This window comes from Eucalyptus grandis, chromosome 5, assembly GCF_016545825.1.
Source record: "Eucalyptus grandis isolate ANBG69807.140 chromosome 5, ASM1654582v1, whole genome shotgun sequence".
Lineage (NCBI taxonomy): Eukaryota > Viridiplantae > Streptophyta > Magnoliopsida > Myrtales > Myrtaceae > Eucalyptus > Eucalyptus grandis.
The window spans coordinates 8,569,230-8,591,110 of NC_052616.1; the positions used below are offsets into that span (position 1 = coordinate 8,569,230).

The 21,881-nt window shown below is 38.5% G+C and overlaps 1 protein-coding gene across 4 annotated transcripts; it reads right to left on the reverse strand.

Moving 5' to 3' along the window:
• Positions 1-6,204: 6,204 nt before the first annotated feature.
• LOC104443861 (disease resistance protein RPV1-like) lies at positions 6,205-21,459 on the reverse strand. 4 transcript variants are annotated; one of them, XM_039311861.1, is made up of 10 exons: positions 21,279-21,459; positions 18,379-19,039; positions 14,036-15,131; positions 11,520-11,819; positions 9,691-11,426; positions 9,385-9,618; positions 7,856-7,934; positions 7,703-7,783; positions 7,258-7,554; positions 6,205-6,680 (listed from the first exon to the last, which is right to left on the reverse strand). In XM_039311861.1, the coding sequence occupies exons 2-5, from the start codon at positions 18,999-19,001 to the stop codon at positions 9,756-9,758; spliced, it is 3,690 nt and encodes a 1,229-aa protein (XP_039167795.1). In that variant the 5' UTR covers positions 19,002-19,039; positions 21,279-21,459; the 3' UTR covers positions 6,205-6,680; positions 7,258-7,554; positions 7,703-7,783; positions 7,856-7,934; positions 9,385-9,618; positions 9,691-9,755. The 4 variants fall into 4 exon arrangements, with proteins under 4 accessions (XP_039167795.1, XP_039167793.1, XP_039167792.1 ...); XM_039311859.1 differs by lacking the exon at positions 7,856-7,934; XM_039311858.1 differs by lacking the exon at positions 7,856-7,934 and having other exon boundaries at positions 7,703-7,792.
• Between the last annotated feature and the right edge of the window lie 422 nt (positions 21,460-21,881).

The window sequence follows — 21,881 nt, forward strand, 5'->3', positions numbered from 1 at the left end:
CTCTCCACCCGCACCAGTATAAAGTTTTGTCGGTTCATATTTAAGAAAAAGCTTGGTGTTGCGATAGGACGCGGCGTGATGGTGGGGTACACCTACTTTTTGGGAAGTTCTTTCCCGATTTCCAAGATTTCTGATGCTCTTCTGAATTGCTTCTTTCCGCGCAACATATTTGAGCCCTCGTGTCCTCATGCCGTGCGAAAGTTTGCATGATTTGATCGCAAAGAAAAACTTTCAAGATATTTTTGTTAGCGCCCGAATTAGCTTATTGAACTTCGGAACCCGAAGATAATGAAGCAGGCTCAAAGCACAGGAATCCATAAAGAATGGGCCGGGATGTTAGCGGTTGATAAATGAAGATCTCGAACAATGCAATAAGGGGCTTGCCAAAACTAACGAGATAAAGATGAAAGCGATTACGATAGACGATACTAATGGAAACATCGACAAGGCTGGACGGTTATTGATAAAGAGTCGAAACTTCCGAAATGTTGTAGATATCGAAATAGTAATTGCAAAACAGCAATTACATTTAGAATACTACCATAAATAGCCGAAAATGCACCAATGTAAAGGATTTTTGGCCAAATCGACAAATGATTATCCAATTTCAAGCTGTTATCTTTTATTTATCACACTTTTACGTACAATTGCACCTATATTTTTCTCTTGTTATTCCTGCATTTTACTTTTGTCAGTAGTTTAGATTAGTTGCTTCCTTTTTGGAGTGACACAAAACCTATTAAAAATAATAAAAAAAAAACTCTATTATCTTTAGTGAAAAATCTTTATCGAGGAAACTTTCCCCAACGAACATTTTAAAGAATTAAAAAGTATTTTAATTCTTTTAATTTCACAACCTTCTTAGTAAAATAAAAGGATTTCAAACAACATAGATTGAGATCATCCGTTCGTATGATATCTTACTATATCGCAATTGTTTATGAATGAGCATCAAATGTAATGCTTTGATCGATAAGAAATTAGGTGCGACGGGATTCGATTACTTTTTAACAGAAAATAACTGATCTTTTACAATTATAGTGTAATATACCGTTATAATGTTCATGTGGGATCCAGTATATGCTATTACTTACCGTGCGCCTTTCCTTGGTTTATCAAAATAGAAGATCTGACGAGTCAGAAGATCTGAGGTTCTTGATGATGCATCCTCCAACATGTGTCTAGTATTGACCTAGAGATGAATATAAAATTCCACAACACCGTTATCTCCTAAAATATTTTTCTATAATTACGATTAGGCTCACCTCTTTTCTGCTCCTTTTTTGGTATCCAACGCCTCCGAACACTCTGAATTAATCAAACTATCCATTGCGGGTCCACACTTGATAATTATTCGTTTCTTAGCCTATTTTTTTTTTATTCCTTTTGTTTTATTTCAATTTTAATAGAAGACAAAACTATTCATGTCCTTAATGGCCTTAATCACGCGCTAACAATGTGTTAGTGTTAATGTTCTTTCAACAATAACGCTAAAGTCGTCTTTTTTTCATTGGTCCACCAGAATCGTTCAACAAGGTAAGCAAAACTATAACCTAATTCGTGATTTTCATTTTTATTTTGATGTAATATCTAACATAGTTTTTTGACAAATAACAATAAAAAGGTTATTACAATAAAACTGGACTACTCCGCCCTTAAGCTCATGTGCGTACGAGAGAACCCTAGTCTTTTTTTTCATTAACTTGGCAGTTGGCCATATACCCCACTTACGTGCACTACGAAATGAACATTAAAAAAGAATATAAAATACATAAAAAAAAAGAAGAGAAAAAAAAAAAAAAAAAAAAAAAACGAAAAACAAAAGGATCGGCATTTTACAAATTGACGAAGCCATCAATGTTGCAACTACGTTATAAGGAAAAAGAAATGGAGCTTAGTGACAATTAAACAAGCGCGCGAGGCGGTTCACCGTTCAATATAGCCAGCTCCATCCCGCCCAACGGAGAACTCAAACTTCCTCGGTCGTCATGGCTGCCACCACCCTCGTCGACGTCGACGTGGGTGCTCTTAACAACGGCAGCGGACTCTACTGACGAACCGAACCACCTATCTGATTTAGCTCCATACTCGGACTGGTCAGACCGGTCCCACCATCGGAAGTTGAAATACCTGTTGAATGTCCTGTTCCCTTCTCCAAATCCACGAGCTGCCTTCCCTGGGCAACACCGCCATGCTCATCGCCTTGTTCAGCTGCCGGTTCATGATTAGCGTTTCGTAACTCAATGAGTCACTTGAGATTTATAGAATTGTGTCTCGTAATCACTCTCTCCGTACCCAGCCTCATTGTTATCGACAAGTATTTTACTCATCTATGTTGTACTGATCTCAATAAGATGTGATTCTCAAGATTTACTTGCAAGTAAATTATACATCGAACACATTAACTGACTTAACCCCTTTTTTTCATACGCATTGCTTGCGCATCCACACTAAATGTCCATGAAGCTTTTTTTTTACACTCTAGTTGAAGGTAGACCTCATTATAGATGGAGAGCTGTGAGGTCTATTTTCACTCTTATCTATAGTCGGAGTTTTGACTAGTTTCTATAAACAATATGTTGGTTTCATTCCACAAACCTCTACATATATCGCAGTTGATATGGTCTTTATTGTTATAGATCAGACATTAATTTCTGCTGATGCCCAAGGAAAATTGGTTTCATGAAGGACACTGGATTAAAAAGCTTCGCAGTGCCAGTTTTCCTAAATGGTATTAACGTTCATTGCACCCACGGTAATTATATTTTATTTAGTTGTCATGGTGAATGGTTTTCAAATACCGGAGATTAAATGATTTTTCAGGTGCTATTACGGACATATTGATTCGTGATTTGGATGGAGTTTACGAGAAAGAGACATATTGTGCAATTTCCAAACCGGGCTAAGCCCATTCAAGCCCAAACCAAACCTCAAAGCATACATGAAGCTAAGGTATTGATTTTCGACTGAAATTGTTGGTTCTTGTACTTAAAACTTTTGCTATATATAGGCTTAAATCTAAAAGAGCTTTGATACCAAAAGCGCAAGCCCTACAAGCGTTATCTTTTAGAAGCTTAAACCTGATAAGATGGCTTGCAAATAAGCTGGATCCGGAGGAGAATTAACCTCCTGTTTTGAGTTGCTATTAGTAATCACAATTGCTTGCCTAGAACAAAAAAAATCTATTGACCCAAATAATAACTATAGTATTCTCATGCTTAAGAATTATAATGGCAAGTAAAATGTTTGATAGATTCTACTCACGTGTCGCAATTAAATCTTCAAAAAATCACATGACCTATCTTTTCAATTATCAAAACAAATAGGAGCAAAATGAAAGACAAGTGAGTTAGAAATTTTGTCTGGCTTTGTCGAGAACTCCATACAAAATATACCCTAAACAAATGTTTTTCTCCTTAGTCGTATTAAGTAGAAGTTCCCAGAGCAAGATAAAATATATATATATATATTGTGCGCAAGATCTGGTTCAAACTTCACATAACTAATAGAAAAAAAAGAGGAGATATTCACCTTTACATAGGATATATACTCTATCTACGTTTATACTATTGTCAAGGGACAAGTTGGTCTATTTTGATGTTGTTGCATCTTGCATGTAGAGTAACCATCATCCACTAAATTAGGTGCAACAAGCAAGCGAGGAATGGGATGTTTTTCAACTTTATGATGACTCTTTCGATATTGAGGACTTTGTTCCTAAGCCTTTTTTTTTTTTTGGTCGGAAAAAAAGGGTGTTAACAAAAAGTATGCAGTTTTCGACAATACATTGCATTTTCTACTGTTGCATGTAATCATTAATTAGATCACGGGCTGACGCCGCCCTTAGCCACCTCAACGATGATTCTCTCAAAAACAGCATAAGGACCACTTTTGGCAATTGATTTTGTCAGTTTGATTTTCCGGTTGCCAAAATCCCGCACTCGGAATGCGTGGTCAGGAGGTCTCCATCGCTACGGGTCCCCTCTTAGCATTTTTCAGTCCTTAATTACTTTGACAATCGAAATATTCTTTACTAAGTATTGCTCAACAAGAGCCTAGCGAGTACCTTCTAAAGTATTCCCTTAACGCGTTTCATTTGCAGAGACATACATAAAAGATAAAAGAGGTACTCAAGCATGCCGAAGAATTCCAATGTGTGATTGACAATCCCGCTTTTGACCAATAGGGCGCGTTTGAGTAACGTCTCTGTTCAAAATTGTTCCAGGGGAACAGAAATAGAAAAACTATTTCGCTCCGGGAAATAATTTTGAACAGAAAAAAGGTGTTTGGTAAACTTGTTCCGAGAATAAAAATGAAATGAAACACGATTGGTAAATTTGTATTCTTTTTCGTTTCTTTTAAATTTTTAATATTTTTATTTTTATTTTCTTTATTTTCTTCTTTTCTTCTTTTGGCCGGTCGCCGCCTCGGCCATGGTCGGCGACCGCCGACGAGGGCCGGCGGCCTCACCCGGCCACGGCGAGGCTCGACCTCACCTTGGCCGGGCGAGCTCGGGCTCGCCTGATCCGGCAAGCCCGAGCTTGCCTAGCCTTGCCCCGCGCCGACGAGGATCGGCCTCGCCTTGGCCTCACCGGCCACCGCTGAGCCGCCGAGCCTCGTCGGTGGTCGGGCGAGTTTAGGCTCGCCGGATCCGAGCGAGCCCAAGCTTGCCCGGCTAAGGCAAGGCCGAGCCTTGCTGTGGGCCGGCGATGCCCAGCGAGGTTGCCGGCCCTTGACAGCTGGTCGTCGGCCATGGCCGAGGTCGGCGACCGGCCAAAGAAAAAAAAAAAAAAAGAGAAGAAAAAGAGAGGAGAGAGAAAATTTGTTCTTAAAAATTGTTCCAGAAATAAGAAACATGTTTTTCTTGTTTCTCGTTTCTGTTCCAAATGCGTTTCTGTTCTTTTTTTGTTCCCTATAACAAAAAAACAGAAATTTTGTTCATAAAAAAAGAAAAGAAAAGAACGTTAACAAATAGGGCCTAGGTGGCTCAAAATAGAATAGCCCTTGCTTATCTGATTAGCGCATGCATAAAAGCTGCTGTAAGCATATGGCCTTGCGTGCATTTTGAATGCTTAACGACTTGCGACTTACCCGGTCTTGATAGTGAATGGAAGCAGACCGGGATATCCAGGAAGCTCATTGATAATCCAATCGGATTTAGGTTCCGTTTATTTCGCAGAAAATGAATGATTTGAAAAATATTTCTTATAAACGATTATTTGTATCACTTAAAAAAACAAATAAGCAAAAGACGAAAATAGTTAGACATAAAATTACGGTCGATAATTAGCATATTTTTTATTGAGTAATTATTTTAAGTGATACAAATGATTATTTTGAGGTAAATATTTGTAAAATCATTCATATTCGCGAAATAAATAAAGCATTAGCGTTGAGTCTGAAAGAAACGTTAAGGAAAGGAGTGCAGCACTCTTGCTCTGCCCAATAGCGGAAGCCATTGTCATTCAGTGATGATGCACTGACATCAAGTCCCATACTTGAGGCCAGAGTCACCAATTCAAGACTCTTGAAATTCTTGCCTTTTCAAAAAAACCGTCAATCATTTTGGATCTTTTATTCTCTAAACCGCAACTTTACATTCTGAATTTTCTCAATATTTGGCTCAAGATTACACATGAAGCCTGTCAATAATATTATGGTTACATTTTATAACAGTTATTTTCTTTCCCGGAGTTGTTCCCCGCACTACGAGAAAAAGGAGATGGGCAGAACCTTGTCCCTAAAGCTTTAAAACCCATCCCTAATGATCACCGGCGATGACGGCTCACCGCCCCACGTCGCCATATGCTTGCCATTAAGGAGAAGTAGGGAGACTTTTCACGGAGACCGTGAAAATAGGCAAATTCCTCACATCAAGACTGATTAAATTGGCATAACGCAGAAATTTGAAATAAGTTCCATGGTGTAGTCATTAGTATCTCAAATCAACAAGAGTAGGAAAAAATAGGCAAAGTCCTCACATCAACGTGCACAGGTATAATAAGTGGGTGCACTTTACAACTGCTGAAAACGAATTGAGCTATTCAAAGAGTCTCCTATAGCCTAGATTGCAGAGACTTGTGTGTGGCTCGAACGATTCCCGTCAAACGCTTATATCAACGAACTGCAATGATGACCACAAGAGTAGGAAAAAGACTGATTGAATTGGCAATGATCTTTTAATCTCTAGTGGATCTTCCCTGCTAAAGGAATAAGACTGATTAAATTGGCATAACGCAGAAATTTGAAATAAGTTCCATGGTATAGTCATTAGTATCTCAAATCAACAAGAGTAGGAAAAAATAGGCAAATTCCTCACATCAACGTGCACAGATATAATAAGTGAGTGCACTTTACAACTGCTGAAAACGAATTGAGATATTTAAAGAGTCTCCTATAGCCTAGATTGCAGAGGCTTGTGTGCGGCTTGAACTGCTCCCGTCAATGCTTGGCGCAGATGAACCAAAAACTTATATCAATGAACTGCAATGATGACCCACACCATTGCGGGTGCAGGGTAATGTTTGTCTGCAGTGCCAGCCTTCTTGCTGGCCTTTGTGGTTGATCTTGAAAGAGAATCAAATCTCAAGGTCGTGGGCTTGAGGCATGGTGAGGGAGAGGAGCAATGTCAGGCCGCAGCACTCCTAAATAACGAATTTAATGCAGCAAGTCTGGCCGACCTACAGAAGCATAATTTAGATTAATGCATGAAATCAACAACCATAATGTCGGTTGTAGAAGGAGTCGGGGACTTGCATAAGAACTGTTCTTTATAATTCTAAAGGAGTAATCACAGAAGCAATATATAAGATAATTAGCATGACAAGCGATTGGGAGATAAAAATGTCTTGAAGACAAGCACATGCATGATTTTTGAGTTCCTATTGCTTGCTCCTTATTTTCATGAAACAAAAACTAGTAAACCTTATATCACAATAAGAAGCATAACACATTATAGACATTAGCACATGCATTACACAAGCAATCAATAAATGTCATCACCTTCACCATAGACTTGAGATACTTCTTTAACTACATATTCTGGACCTTCATCAAGACTCAAGAGTTATTCGTTATTGCGCATGGTCAATTACATCCAAAACCAGAAGTTCCATTGTCCCACATTTATCGTAAGAAGTAGGACTGATTGCTGTGACAATCAGAGGAGAATACCAACTAGTATGCAAAAAGGTGAAAAGCCAGAAGCAATTTAAGGCGCAGACGTAATGTCATGTTTCATTATCATAGATGCCTTACCTCCGGTGATGATATAAGTGTGTCATCCGCTGCTATAGTAGGTCCTCCAAAAATAAATGAAGTCCTTAGCAATAGCAAAGAATGTGCAGATTAAAGAATGGCTTTAGCCGAGAGAATTCTTCTGACTTTGAGCATTTTAAGCTCAGCTAGTAAAATTGATCCCTAGCTGAGCTTCATCTGGAGTTTACCAATTTTCAAGCTCAGCGAAACCATATATCTTGAAGTCTCTGATGAACGTTAAGACTTCTAAATTATGGCAAATTCTGCACCTACTTCCATCATCTTTCACCACCAACACTGCATAATCATACATTCACGACAAAAATTTCACAAAACAAAAAATTTAAGTAAAGTGTCCATAAGTAAGGTCGTCATGCAATCCGGTTGAATAGAGAAAATGTGGATAAAAAATATAGATTGAAAGAGAAGCAAAGCATAACTTCACCTATTCATGAGAATTGATTGTCATTGCCACAACAATGACCGACAAAAAGAATATTGGCTCCACAGATAGACTCTAGTGGTCCTGCATATTCTAAACAGAATGAGTAGAGAAAAAGATCAGAAGGATTGATTGGAAAATTAGATGAGAAGATACCTTATCTATAAGGAAAATAATTCATGTTCACCACCAGCAGATACCTTATCTAGATCCAGATAGATCATCTAGGACGAACCTTAAAAGGATATTCCAAAACAGAGGGTTAGGAGAAATGCGTTCAACAATAATATGGTGATAGAAGAAAGTGTCTTCAGGTTATATACAAATGTTGGTGAAAACATTCTACTGCCGGTCCAAGTACAGCAGCAGGTGCAGATGGAGGATCATTCAGTCTCCATCTGTACTATGGAGTAAACTTTTGGAAGGAATTTATTTTCCAAACACCGATTTCTAGTATGCGGGGAAAAGAACTAGACCATCCTGCGGATGGCAGAGCCTAATCATGGGTAGAAATGCCATTTCTGAGTTGACTATGGGCGTGCATGGTTGTGTTCTTTTGTTCTGTTTATGAACAAAAATTTTGTTTTTTGTTCCGGGAACAAAAAAAAGAAGAAATGCGTTTGTTTGCATTTTTTTGTTCAAAATCTGTTTTTTTGTTCTCGGAACAAAATTTGAACGGAAATAAGAAACACAAAAAAGTTGTTTTTTTTTGTTTCGGAAACACTTTTGAAGAAGAAATTTTCTCTTTCCTTTCTTTTCTTCTCTTTTTTTCTTCTTTTCTTCTTCTTTTTCTTTGGCGCCCGGGCGACCGGCCGTCGAGGGCCGGCGACCTCGCCGGAGCGTCACCGGCCCCTAGCGAGGCCGAGCCTCGCCGTGGCTGGGCGAGGCTGCCGGCCCCCATTGGCCGGTCGCCGGCCTCGGCATGGGGGCGACCGGCCAAAAGAAGAAAAAAATGAAAAAAGAAAAAAAGAAAGAAAAAAAGGAAAAATAAAATAAAAATATTAAAAAATTAAAAGAAACAAAAAAAAGAATATAAATTTATCAAACGTGTTTCTATTCATTTTTTTATTCCCGGAACAAATTTACCAAACGCGTCTTTCGGTCAAAAATTGTTCCCCAGAAAAGAAATAGTTTTTTTTTTTTATTTCTATTAAACAATTTTGAACGTAAACACAAACAAACGCACCCTATGTGGCCCGTAGGTAATGGCGAATCCATTAACGTGAGGGAGGACAAGCGATTACCATCGGGGTTATTGGAGGCCCAGCGAATTGCAATGGCCCAGCGTTTGTTGCTGATCTTATAGACAAAAATGTGCCTAATTGGGATGAGCAAACACTTGGGCGACTGTTTGACGACAGAGCAGTGAAGGAGATGACATCTATTCCTTTACCGAAGGAGAAGGAGGCAGATAGAGTGGTCTGGACAGGGGCTGAATCGGGGTTGTATTCAGTGAAAAATGGGTATAACCAACTCAGACGAGACAATTCATCAGCAGGCATACAACCACCCTCCTCCTCCTCCTCCTCCTCCGACCAGCCCCCACAGAACTCTGGAATAAATTATGGACACTAGATGTCCCACCCAAACTCAGGATGTTTCTAATGGACTATTTGTCAAAATGCCTAACTTACAAAGGATAACCTCCTAAAAAAAGCAGGAAAAAAAAAAAAAAAACATAGTACCTGACCCGGTTTGCCCTCTTTGCCAGCAGAACCAAGAAACCGTTGGGCACCTGTTCCTCCTCTGCGCATGGGCTCAAGAAATCCGGTCAGATTCGCGGGTACAAGTCAGGATTTCTGGAAAGAGAAGCTGCCGGCGCTGCGTCGTGGGTGTGCCGTGACTCCTCCGGGATGCCGATCGACGGATCCGCGAGCTCTGCGCGGGTTTGGTGTCCCCTCCATGCCGAAACCCGAGCTCTGCTGGAAGATGATGGTCAAAAGGAGGTCGCGAATCTCACAACATGAATGGCAGTTTTACTGCTTACTTACCTCTGTTAAGGAAACATGACCAGCCTCGCCGTTGTAATATGGTATAAAATTCAATCACATCATTATCACTGCAATCTGATTTTGTTCCGCCCCACCTCGTACCCGTCTCCACCACCAGAATCATATTTCTTGACGCGTGTTTGAGGCAATTCCGGTATTTCCAACGAGCCGCACCCATAAATTCTCAACTCAGCTAAATCCAACTTTTCAAGTCCCTGAAGCCGAGTAAGTTTCTCGCACCTTGCTATATCTAGACATTGTAATTTCTCACATCCCGATAAATCTGGCAAAATCTCCAATGATTCACAACCAACGATAGATATTTCTCTTAAAGATTTTGATCCTCCAATCCCAGGAATCTCTACAAGTCGAAGAGAATCAACGATCGTGAAATCCTCTAAATTTTCAAATTTCGATAGGTTTGGTAGTTTTTCTAGGTTGCTGCAACCTATAATGTATATAAATCGGCAAGACAAGAATCTCTCAAGGCTCTCAACCTCACGTAAATAGGTACACCAATTGATCTTCAACTCTTTCAAGGTGCATGGTAGATCAGGTAATCTTTCAATAGACTTACATGCACAAATACTTAACACCTGTAAGAACTCCGCCTGATCAAGATTTCGAATTTCAACTAAATTGTCACAACGTTTAGCCTTTAATCGCTTCAAACGTTGTAATTTTGGAAGGGTCAACATTTGAATGGACGTGCAGTGACTTATATATATCTCCTCCAAGGACTTTGAATCATTGGGGACCTTTATTTCAATTAGATTATTACAGAATTTAACCTTTAATTCCTTCAACCACTTTGGAAGGAATAGCTTTTGAATGGATCCACATTGATCTATAACCATCTCCTTCAAGGACTCCCAATCATCATGGCCCTGAATTTCAACGAGCTTATAACAATATTCAAGTTGTAATCGTTCAAGAAGATTTAATTGTGCAAGGTCCAATCTTTCAATGGAATTACAGCGTTGTATTGACAACTCTACCAAGTACTTCAATTCCACGAGCTTAGGCAATATCACCTTGGGACAAGAGTGCACAACAAGTCTCGAGAGGCTTGAGGGGAGCTTCGGAATGTATTCAAGGTTTTCGAAGTCAGAAAGATAAAGTTCTTTTAGGTGGATTAGGCAAGAAAGCCACGGCAAACTGGGACTTGTCAAGCCAGAAGGAAGCACTATCGGCCTCCCCATGATCATTGGAGAACCACTTAGCCTAAGGGATCGGAGAGAAGGCAACTCACCAATTTCAAGTGGAATTTCCCCATTGCAGCATTGAAGATCAAGGCTCTGCAGTTTTTTCAACCTTCCAATAACACTAGGAAATATTTTAGCAGGAGAATCCCAAATGTGTAGATGTTGCAAATTTTGTAAATTCTCAAATGAGCTCGGAATTCCGTTCAATGACACACACCCTTCGACCTTCAATTTCTCCAAATTCCTCATAGAGCCGATTGACGTAGGAATCTCTGTAATAACATTTAAAGATTCTAAATGTAGTTCTTTTAATTTTCCTAATTCACCCACTTCTTTTGGTAGCTCCTCGAGACTACAGCCTTGCAATTCCAAGGAAATGAGGGCCTTGAGTTTGCCAATAGAAGGGTGGATTTGCTTCAATTTCAAACACTCACTCAATACGAGAATCTCCAACTCTATGAAAGCCGAGAGGTCAGGAGTACATCTTAAGTTGCAATATCTAAGGTCGAGGACTTTCAGCCGCTTTGCCATCTATAAAGTGGAGAATAAAATGTCAAAAGTTGAGTTAATCAACAAAATAAAACATTAAAAAAATACCAAAAATGTCCTTTTTTTCTATCTTACCATGATTGAACTCCATCCTCTCCAATCCTCTGTGAGAGGGCTACAGTACAACTTCATCACCACTAATTTTGGTAGACGCAAATTGAATGTCGGAAATGACGGCTCGAGTGTAGGTCGATGGCTCCAGACAAACCATCTTAACTCGGAAAACAAATTGTTAAAGTCTCCACTTAAAGCTGCGTTGCAAAGTGTGAGGTACCTTAAGTTCCGTAAGTTATTAAATTGTTTATTTGTGTACGTATAGCCATTGAACATGGGAGGTGGGGGTTGTAGACGCATCGCATGGATCTCTTTAGTTCCCTGCACATTATTTCAACCAAATCAGTGTTTGGATTGGCTTTTAAGTTTTTAAATTTTGCCCTTTTAGTTCTTGGACTCGCACAATTTGTTGTCTTTCTATCCTCGCCATATATAAGTATTAATAGGTAAATGAATTTTTAATATTTTTATAATCTTTCGAAATTTGAACAATATTTCCAATCTTTACATGATAGTAAAAAGAAAAATACTTCTTGCCTTATATTTTACCTTTAGTTTTTTTTTCCCCGAATTTTGTAGCTCATGCACTTCTCTTTTATCCAAGGAAAATCATACAAATATTGACCTATAGATTTTCATATAAAATATTCGTCACCTCTTAAAAGAATTTGTTAAACAGTGCCCACAGGGGCCATTGGTCCCTTATTAAGTAGCTAAGGAAGTACCGGTTTCCAATTCATTAACTATTCTTATGAAATGTTAATAAATCGCTTTGAGAACTGAAACTTTTCTTGTAAAGGATGTTTAAAAAGCGACGGTGGTGAAACTCATTAATGATACACTTCTTACAATTTGTAGTTTGCCTCGTTTGTGGTTATCTGTAATTTAAATATTAACTAGTGAAAAGCCTACGGTGGGTATAATTGTTACTTCTAAATTAATCTCTACTGCATGTTACCTAAAAACAAAATCTCCACTTTATTGAAAAGAGGATTTCAAATCTCGAACTTTCAGTGAAAGTTTCGACATAATGTGCATATATTTTATTGGAAATTAGTCCCATAAATGTTTCGATTTCCAAAATAAAATTAAAATTTCCCACATCTTACTATCATTTAAATATTTTCCTAAACTAATTAACATCTTTCAACATTTATCTCTGCTCAAATATATTTGACTTTTTTAAAATTTTTTTAAACGCCTATATGCTGTGCTCTTTCTTCTAACGTTAAGAGTAGTTATTGAATTGACAAAAAAGTGTGATATTGAGTTATGTGAACGAGCTAATACAAATTAAATCAAGAATATAAAGCTTTTTTCCTTTGCCCAACATCTCTTGGTTAATTGCGAGGGCTAATTCCTCACAATTGATCAGTTATTAACCTATGATTCCCCAAATGGACAAAATATTAAACAATGAAATGACATTATCATCGACAATCTAAGTAAAAGATGAACTTAGTTAAAAAGAAAAAGACAACGGTAATAAAAGAAATAAGAAAGAAAGATAAGAAAATCTACCCTTTATCATACACCTTCCACAAACTGAACGAGGTCAACGTGATGTAGCCTTGACAAAATGGTAAGATTTTCGTAATATAGTGCTTAAGGCGATTTTTGCTATTGTATCTATTAAGAGGAAAGAAGAATGAAAAGGGATAAGTATAACGAGTAGATGGGACGGGTATTTTCATAATCAAAATGGAGACAAAACATATCAAACATAGGCTTCTCAAATCATAGGAGCGCCATTGGACAAAAAAATAAAAAAATAAATTTTAGGAGCACATCGGTATATTTGGCCATACTAGAAAGCAGGCACACGTGCTTAGTGTGAAATTGGTACCTTTTTGGTTCAATGTCACTCTTTTGCTTAATTATTAGTTATCATAATTAGCACATATACTCTATCTTTTTTAAACCAAGAATGTTCATTCATTTGATTCATGATGGTTTTATTTCGTCTCTTTATTATTGGACTGTTTCATATTTCCAATATATTCAACTAAATATGAAAATTACTTGCTTTAAGTAAACGAGATTTTTAGGTTATGTTTGTTTCACAGAAATTGAATGATTTGGGAAATATATTTTCCCTTAAAAAAAATTGCTTATATCGCTTAATTAGTTAATGGAAAATATTTTATTATCACCAATAATTTATGTCCAAATATTTTCGTAAATAATGAAAATATATTTCGTTTATTCATTTTTGTAAAAGATATAATCAATCATTTTTAGGAACATATTTTCTAAATCAATTTTTTTTTGGCAAAATAAACGAGCCTTAGTGTAGAATCTTAGCTAAAGAATCTTAAACTAATTGTAGATTAAGTTTTTTGGATATAGCCTTTTCATCTTGGAACATTTATAATCCAAATATCTATCACATTTAATCTACAATGAAAAGATGTTTAAATAGTTTTCTTCTAGAAACAAAAAAGCATATGTCCATGCTAGATAAAAGATTACAATAGATCAGATTTAATATATGAAACTATGAAGGAGAGGAAAGAAAAAGGAGTGCTATTTGTTACCTTTTCTTCCATTAGTACTTTGAAGGCTTCATTACTTTCCCATAATCTACTATGTCTCTCAAGCGATTGACCTTGGCAAACAATGCTCCTTCCAAGATCTCTCAATTGATCATGCATCCCAAATTTACCATTAGCTTCAATTTTCATCAAGCACCTTAGTTTCAACTCTTCAATTCCTTGATTGGGATAAAACTTACAATCCTCCCACATGTACATGGCATATTTGCTATCTTTGTCAATAAAGAAGCAAGCAATATCGAGAAAAATCTCCTGATGTCCAGGTTCCAATGCATCATAACTTATTTTCAATATTTTTTGGACATCTTTATCTGGCTGGTTTCTTAATTTCTTCAACATATCTTGCCAAACTTTCATATCAGTTTTTCCATACAAGTAGGAACCTATGACCTTGATTGCTAGGGGAAGCCCACCCATGGTGGATAAAATATCATGAGAGATAGGCTCAAAATCCTCCGAACAATGGCCCATGCGAAATGCATGTCTTTTAAATAAAATCAAAGAATGCACCTCATCTAATTCATCCAATTTACACTTATAGTCTACTTGGAATTTAGATTGATCAAGAACAGCTTTATATCTAGTTGTAACAATGATGATACTTCCTGTCTTAAACCAATCACGTTCTCTAGCTAGAGCATTTAGTTGATCTTGGTGATCAATATCATCTAGAAGGATGAGAACCTTTTTTCCTTTTAATCTAGATTTGATCACACTAATTCCATCATCAACTATACGAACTTGATCTTCTTTTGGCTGTATTTGATTAATTAGTAGACTTTGTAGATAGGGAATACCATTGCAGTGAGCTGTATCTCGAATGTTTGGAAGAAAGCTACGATGAGTAAACTCATTCAACAACTCATTGTAGATAACCTTGGCAAGAGTCGTTTTACCGATCCCACCCATGCCGTATATTCCAATCATCTGAGCATGATTGGGAGGAGTGCCTACCCACTTCATAATTTTGTTCACATGATCGTCAACCCCAACTAGCTCAGGAACATCAAGCTGAAAATTATGTCTCAACTTGCTCAAAATAGTTTTAATAACTTCTTCCACTAATTCTCCTTCACGCCTGTCAAACAACAAAACTCATTATAACTTCATGGTTTTACGTAATCTCATCAAAATAATCCCACATATATGCGAAGGATGGATGAAATCAATTAGCATGCAAAATGTTTTGGTTTTGAGAATAACAATGGAGGATGATGGTGTAGCAGTCATTTCATTTTTCCCTTTCTCTTCTAGCCAATAAATAGATCTTTTTGAAAGAAGATGAGGTGGTGCACTTAGAAAATTGAGAATCTATAGAAGTAAAATTTTGTTGTAAGGGTTGTGGTCACTGCTAGTTGAAGGATAGGAGATCGATTATTTTGATTACAAAAAGTTCAGGAGGAGGGGAGGTTACCCCCTCCAAGGCCAGCGTATCCCCAAGCCTAAATGGAGGACTTATAATTAACTTATAGATCACCTAGCAATGGGGGTACCGGCAGCAGAGGTGTTGAATTTTTACATGATCGGTGTGAAGTACTAGGAGGTTAATATAACTAGCGGTTATCAAGCTTTGGAAGACTAATTATGGGATCCTAAGGTTTTACTTGTTATTAAGTGTGATTTTTAGGGGAAATCTTGGGAAGTACTAGTTTGTGGTCTTTGGGCCATGGGCCACTATGGTTATTCATTGGGAAATTTTTGGGATATTTTGTGAGCTTGTAGTGGAAGTAGTTGTCATGACCTATCCTTTTCCATTAGGGGGGAAAGACGATAGGTTTAGAGTTATTATTTAAAAGGCGGGCTATGGCTCTCGATTAGGTGTAAGCTTTTCCAAGCTCATACCTTGCGCGATGTTGGGATATTCGATGTTAAGTCACATTGACACTATGAGGATTTTCTAATGAGAAGTCACTTAGAAACCGAGTGAGGTATGTTAAGTCACCAAGTGAGTCTCTCTCTCAAGTGCATTGACTTCAAGATAAAAACTTAATCAGACTAATTACTCAACGATGCCCTTTCGATACTTAAACTTGTTCATTTCAAGAAAATATTTTTCAAGCAATACGGATTGACTTTAAACATATCCATGTAAGGTGATCATGTGGTCCACAATAATTAAAATAACAACTAGCAACCAATGACTCGAGGGAAAACAAAAATCCAATGCTAAAAATTAAGAAAAATGTCAATCACAACTAGGTTAAAAGGAAACCACAATCAACATGTTGGAAATGCATAATCAAGTGATAATCAAAATAGAAATACGCAAACAACAACTGAAGATTCGTCTCTAAAAACATTCAAATCTTATTGTAAAGCCCTAAGAACTTGTTCAATTTTGAGTATAATTTTTTTATCAATGATTTTTGTGCATTTTAAGAGAAAACTACTTGAAATTTAATTTAAAAGCTTTTCCTAATCTTCATAGAATAATTTTTTTTTAAGAAAATATATTTTTAAAATTTGTTAATATCAAATATCTTCTTTAATAAAATAATATGAAAATGGATTCGGGTCGGGAACTCGCTGAACAGTGTTGCCGGCTCGGGCCGCGATCGCGATTGGGCTCTGAGCCCCAATTTGTTCAAGGCCCAGACTCCTGTCTAAAGCCTTCGGGCCCACAAGCCTACCTTTCTAATTCCCTTTTCTTCAATCCAGCCCAACCAGCGAGCCCAATTTCAGCTAGCCTAGCCTAAAGCCTGACCAGCCCATCTCGCTATTCGGCTGAACTAAGCCCAAGGTCTCCTAAGCAAAAGCCCAAAGCCCAACTCCACATCCTCCTCTCACGAACGTCTGCACATTGCCTATTTTCCAGCCTTCTTCTATTTTTATTTTTTTTTCTTTGACCATTCTCCTCCTTCACTGAGAACCCACTGTTCTTGTCGAGAGCACGCCATTATTCACCGATAATCCACCGCCGGAACTTCTTTATCGAGCTCATTGTCTACCACCAACACTACCGGTGACTGTGAGTGCCACCACCAACAGTATACCTTCATCGCCAATCATGACCGGTGGTGGTCCTTTGCTTCTTTTGTTGGTTTTTACGGTTGGTCTTTTTGGAACCACCATACCCTTACACTCTTTTTTGACTTTTGTCATTTTGAGTGCCGGGCCTCCTTTTTGTATTCTTTTAGGCAAAATCTATATTTATCTTATCTTGACCGAAAAAAAAAAAACATCCGCCATGGCATCGACTGAGGGGGAACAATGGACCCATTCAAGACTCAGGTTCAAGTCCAGACCTAAGAAAATCAACACTCAGCACTCAAGATTGACCGGGGACTGCCCGTTCGTTCTCAGCACGCACATGAGCCAACGAAAGCGAACCTCGTTACCCGGTTTGACTGAAACACGCAAGACAACGGGGGTATTGGCTGGCTGGGTATTGTTCGGCGAGTCGGTGAGAAGGGGATGCTCCCCAGGAAGCGACGGGGCAAAAGGGCGCTTGAAGGAGGAGAACCGGACGAGCACTCCGCTTCTTGTCTTGGCCAGTCGGATTTGGGTCACACGAGGTGGTGAACCGGCCACAGTTTGGAAACGACTAGTGAAGGACTCTGGAGGAGGTCGGACGGAAAAGAAAATATCCCCGGGAGCGAGCGGGAATCTCGTTCTCACTTCACCCAGTCATTCTCTCTCTCGGACTCTCTCCCCCCAAAAATCCCGATATCTCTCTCCCCCCTTGGTCTCTCTTCGGACCCCCTACGACTCACGGCCCTCTCTCCTCTTAACGGCGACCGGCAGGCGTGCATGGCTTCTGCCACCGCCAGTTGCGCTGCCGGCCTGGCCCCGACCCGGAAATCACGCTCCTCTCTCCCTGCTCTGCCTCAGTCGCCATGTTCACTGTTCCACCCGTACCAGCGGCGGTCCAGCCGCGTGAGGGAAAGACAGGAAGAAGGAAAAGAAAGAAAGAAAGAAAGAAAGAAGAGGGCTGGGCTGAAAAGAAAAAAAAAAGGAAGAGGGAGGGTTGGGCCGGGCCCGGGTGGAACAGAAAAAGGAAAGGAAAGAAGGGGGCCGGGCAGGCCCAGCCCTGGCCCGGCCCCACTCCGTTTATTAATAATTAATAATATTATTGTTATTTTTTAAGACTTTTACTAAATTCTAGTGCTATCAATGCAAATGCTCCTAAAACCTATACGCTCATGCAATTTGAGAAAATTATTTTTTTGTTTGGGGGTAAAAAAATAATCCTAATTTTCAATATAATTAATGAATAATTAAATAGGTCATCAAAATGTAAATCTCAATAACAGTTCATCATTATCACGTTAGTTTTGCTTAATAAAGAAACTTAAGAAAAAAAAAGTATAGTGGAAGATAAATACCCGTTAGCAAATTTCTCAGATTCCCATCCATTTAAGTGACTCACTTCTGTAAGGGCTTGTTTATATTCTTGGATATCCTTCTTATCAAAACGCTTCTCATGCAAATGGAAGGCTTCCCCAAATTTTCCCTTTACATACCGCACATCCGATGGGTTCACTTTGTAAAAAATGGGCATCACCGTGTGCGACATGCTCTTCTTGTAGTTCATGATATGAACTAGCTCATGGAGGCACCATTTGCTCGAAGCATAATTTTCGGAAATGATGAGGATCGAAATCTTAGATTGCGCAATGGCATTGAGAATCTTTGAATCAAAATCCTCACCAATTTCAAGGCTGTTTTCGTCCCTGAACACAGAAATCGGTGGAGTCCCTGCATTGACCAGACCGTGGTAAAGGTGATCGGTGAATCCTTTGCGGGTGTCTAAGCCTCTGAAGCTCAAGAACACATCGTGTTGATCACTACCGACTCCTACAAGTGTCGGAGGGACGGACAAAGGAGCAGATGCTCCCTCAATGCTCTCTAAGTCAGCATTCTTTCTATTTTTCTCCCTCGGTGCTCTATTTTTTGGTGCTCTTTTTCTTTTTCCTTTTATTTTGCTCGGACTTTGCCCTTTCTCCATCGAAATCTGATAGGCAAAAAAGAAAAGAGGATGCCTTCCTGCCACACAAGAAGAAGCATATAAGCAAATGAGAAGGCTGGATGAAGAGTACGTGCTTTTTGGGAGAAGAGCATGTGCTTTCTGAAGGTTTTCAAATCCAAAATGTTTAATGATCGAGTCTTCCTAGGTCGGTGTCTGTCTGTTGATTAATTCAATAGTAAAAGTTATTGACTTAGAGGAGTGCGATGCCCATCTTTTCTTTCCAGTGGACTGCACCCTCTCGTCAAGGCAACATCATTGGGTTGCATCCGCTCATGGACAAGAAGAAAATGGCTAATCTTCATCTCAAGATGTGTGCCCTATAGTCAAGGCTAATCTTTGGTGGAGAGCACATGCATTCTGAATGATTGCTAATACTAAAATGTTTAATGAAGAGAAGATGCCTTCCTGCTGCACTAAAGGATGTAGATAAACAAGTGAAAAGGCTAGATGGAAAGCACATGAATTCTAAATGATTCCCAATACACAATGTTTAATGAATGAGTTTTCCTAGGCGGGTGTCTATTGATTAATCCAATATTAAGAGTTGTCGACTTGGAGCAGTGTAATGCACATCTTGTCTTTCCCATGAACCTCATCCTCCAGATGCGTACACTTCCCTAATTGAGGAGATTTTTATTAATCACGTCTTTGATTGGTTGGTTACAAGTTATAAATGTTGCTCATATGTAAAATTAACTAAAGTTAAATTGGTGATGACTACATTCTTTAATGCATATGCCCCTAATGCATGCCAACCCTTAAATTATGTGGTATTTACACGAGACTCAATAATAATAAAGGTTCAGATGTATTAAGCTCATATGCACTCAGGTCCTCTAAGAAATTTTCCACATTTGCTCCAATCATACTTTTGATAAATGGTCCAATATAAGCATCTATTTGAAAGCACATGCGTATATATTTATCTCTGCCTTCATCGGGGCTGATTACTGATATTCATAAAATCTAATATCAAATCTTCGTAATCAATTAAAAAGGAAACAAATTATGGAAATGGCATGATTTGTAAGTCGTTTAATAAGAAATTGTCATTTAAAAATTAGAAAAGTGAAGTGCCAAAATGGTGATCTCTCTCTCCCTCTCTAAGCATTTTTGTCAATTGGTTCTATTTGTTTCGAGAAAAATATTTTTCTCATTTTCCAGCATTTGGTTCGCTTAAAAATGAGTCAATGGAAATTGTTTTCCTAGTTAATGGAAAACCTATGCTTAATGATTTCCTCTTTGAAAAAGCCAGAAAATATCTTCAAAAACATAATACGTATCAACGCTTAGATCTGAAACTCTACGCTTGGATATGGGAACCCCAACATTGGTATTCGAGGCATTCAGGACTAGATCTTTGACGCCTTGGCTTGAACCCCTGGTGTTTATGCCTGATGCTCGACACTCGAGCTTAGGTCCATAAAGGCCCGAGTCCCACAAAGGCCACGTGCGGTTCTTCAGCGGTCGAGCTCAAGTTCTCGATTAACAAAATGCCCATTCTTACAAAAATATTTTTTAAAAAAATTGAATTTTAACTTTTTTTTTTTTAAAATTGAATTTTAAATTGAATTTTTCTTTTCTTTTCTTTTTGCTTCTTCCTTGTCTGGTTGCCAACCAAGGTGACAGCCGGTGAACAGCCACAAGTGAGGGACGAGCTTGCCGATTTGGCGGCCTCTAGTGAGCTCATCCCTCGCTTGCAGTTGGCCAAGGAGGAAGGAGAAAGATAAAAGAAAAATCAAAATAAAGAATAAAAAAATTGTATTTTTGGTAAATTTTCACCTAGTAATCAATTTCATACTGAGCAACGGAAAATATTTTATAGTTCATTTTCACGTTTTTAGCCAAACACTAGAAAATCCTGTCATTTTTCTAAAAAATGACTTCTAGAAAACATTTTCCAGAAATACTACATTTCCCACGAAATAAATGGATCCCATACATACATAAAAGTCAAGCCTTTGTTGTAAGACATTAAATCACGTGGAGAGCACATTTTTGTAACACAAAATTAATATGGGGTAATGTGATATGGCTATAGCAGTTTAAGATTTTTTGTGATGCAAAGATTAGTTTAAGCTAATTATGTGATGGATGTATTATTTTGCGATTTTGATGGTATTAGCCCTTTAGCAGCCACCCACTTCCTCAATAGACAAAAAGACCCCAAAACACAGTACTTCAGCCGATTATTCCGATAATAAAGGAAAGAATAAATAGAAACAACATGCCAATGAGAGATGAAAAAGCAGTTACCTTCGACGAGCAGAGATGCGAAGAGAGGTGCGAGATCAGAGAACAAAGAACCTAAACAAGCCCGGGCGATAACTTTCAAGTGGGGAAAGATCAAAGGAAGCGATTGAGCACCAATCAGTATACAGTAGGCTCAAATTGTTTTGAGAGAGAGAGAGAGAGAGAGAGAGGAGAGAGAGAGAGAGAGAGAGGTTGAATGCAAGAGGCAGAGTGAGAGATGAGAGATGGAGAGGTCGCAGTTATATTGTTGATGGACTGGCGGTAGTTGAATTCTTTTATTTATTATTTCGAGGGGCAATTTGTTCGCATAAGTCACGATGTCAAATCCATCTTAGGTCAGCAACTTTCAACACCTATGAAGCATGGACACGTTCCAGGTGCTTCCGTGTCGTGTTTGACATGCTTGGACATGCTTCGTCTTTTATTTATTATTTGGAGGGGCAATTTGTTCGCATAAGTCACAATGTCAAATCCATCTTAGGTCAGCAATTTTCAACACCTATGAAGCATGGACACGTTCCAGGTGCTTCCGTGTCGTGTTTGACATGCTTGGACACGCTTCGTCTTTTATTTATTATTTGGAGGGGCAATTTGTTCGCATAAGTC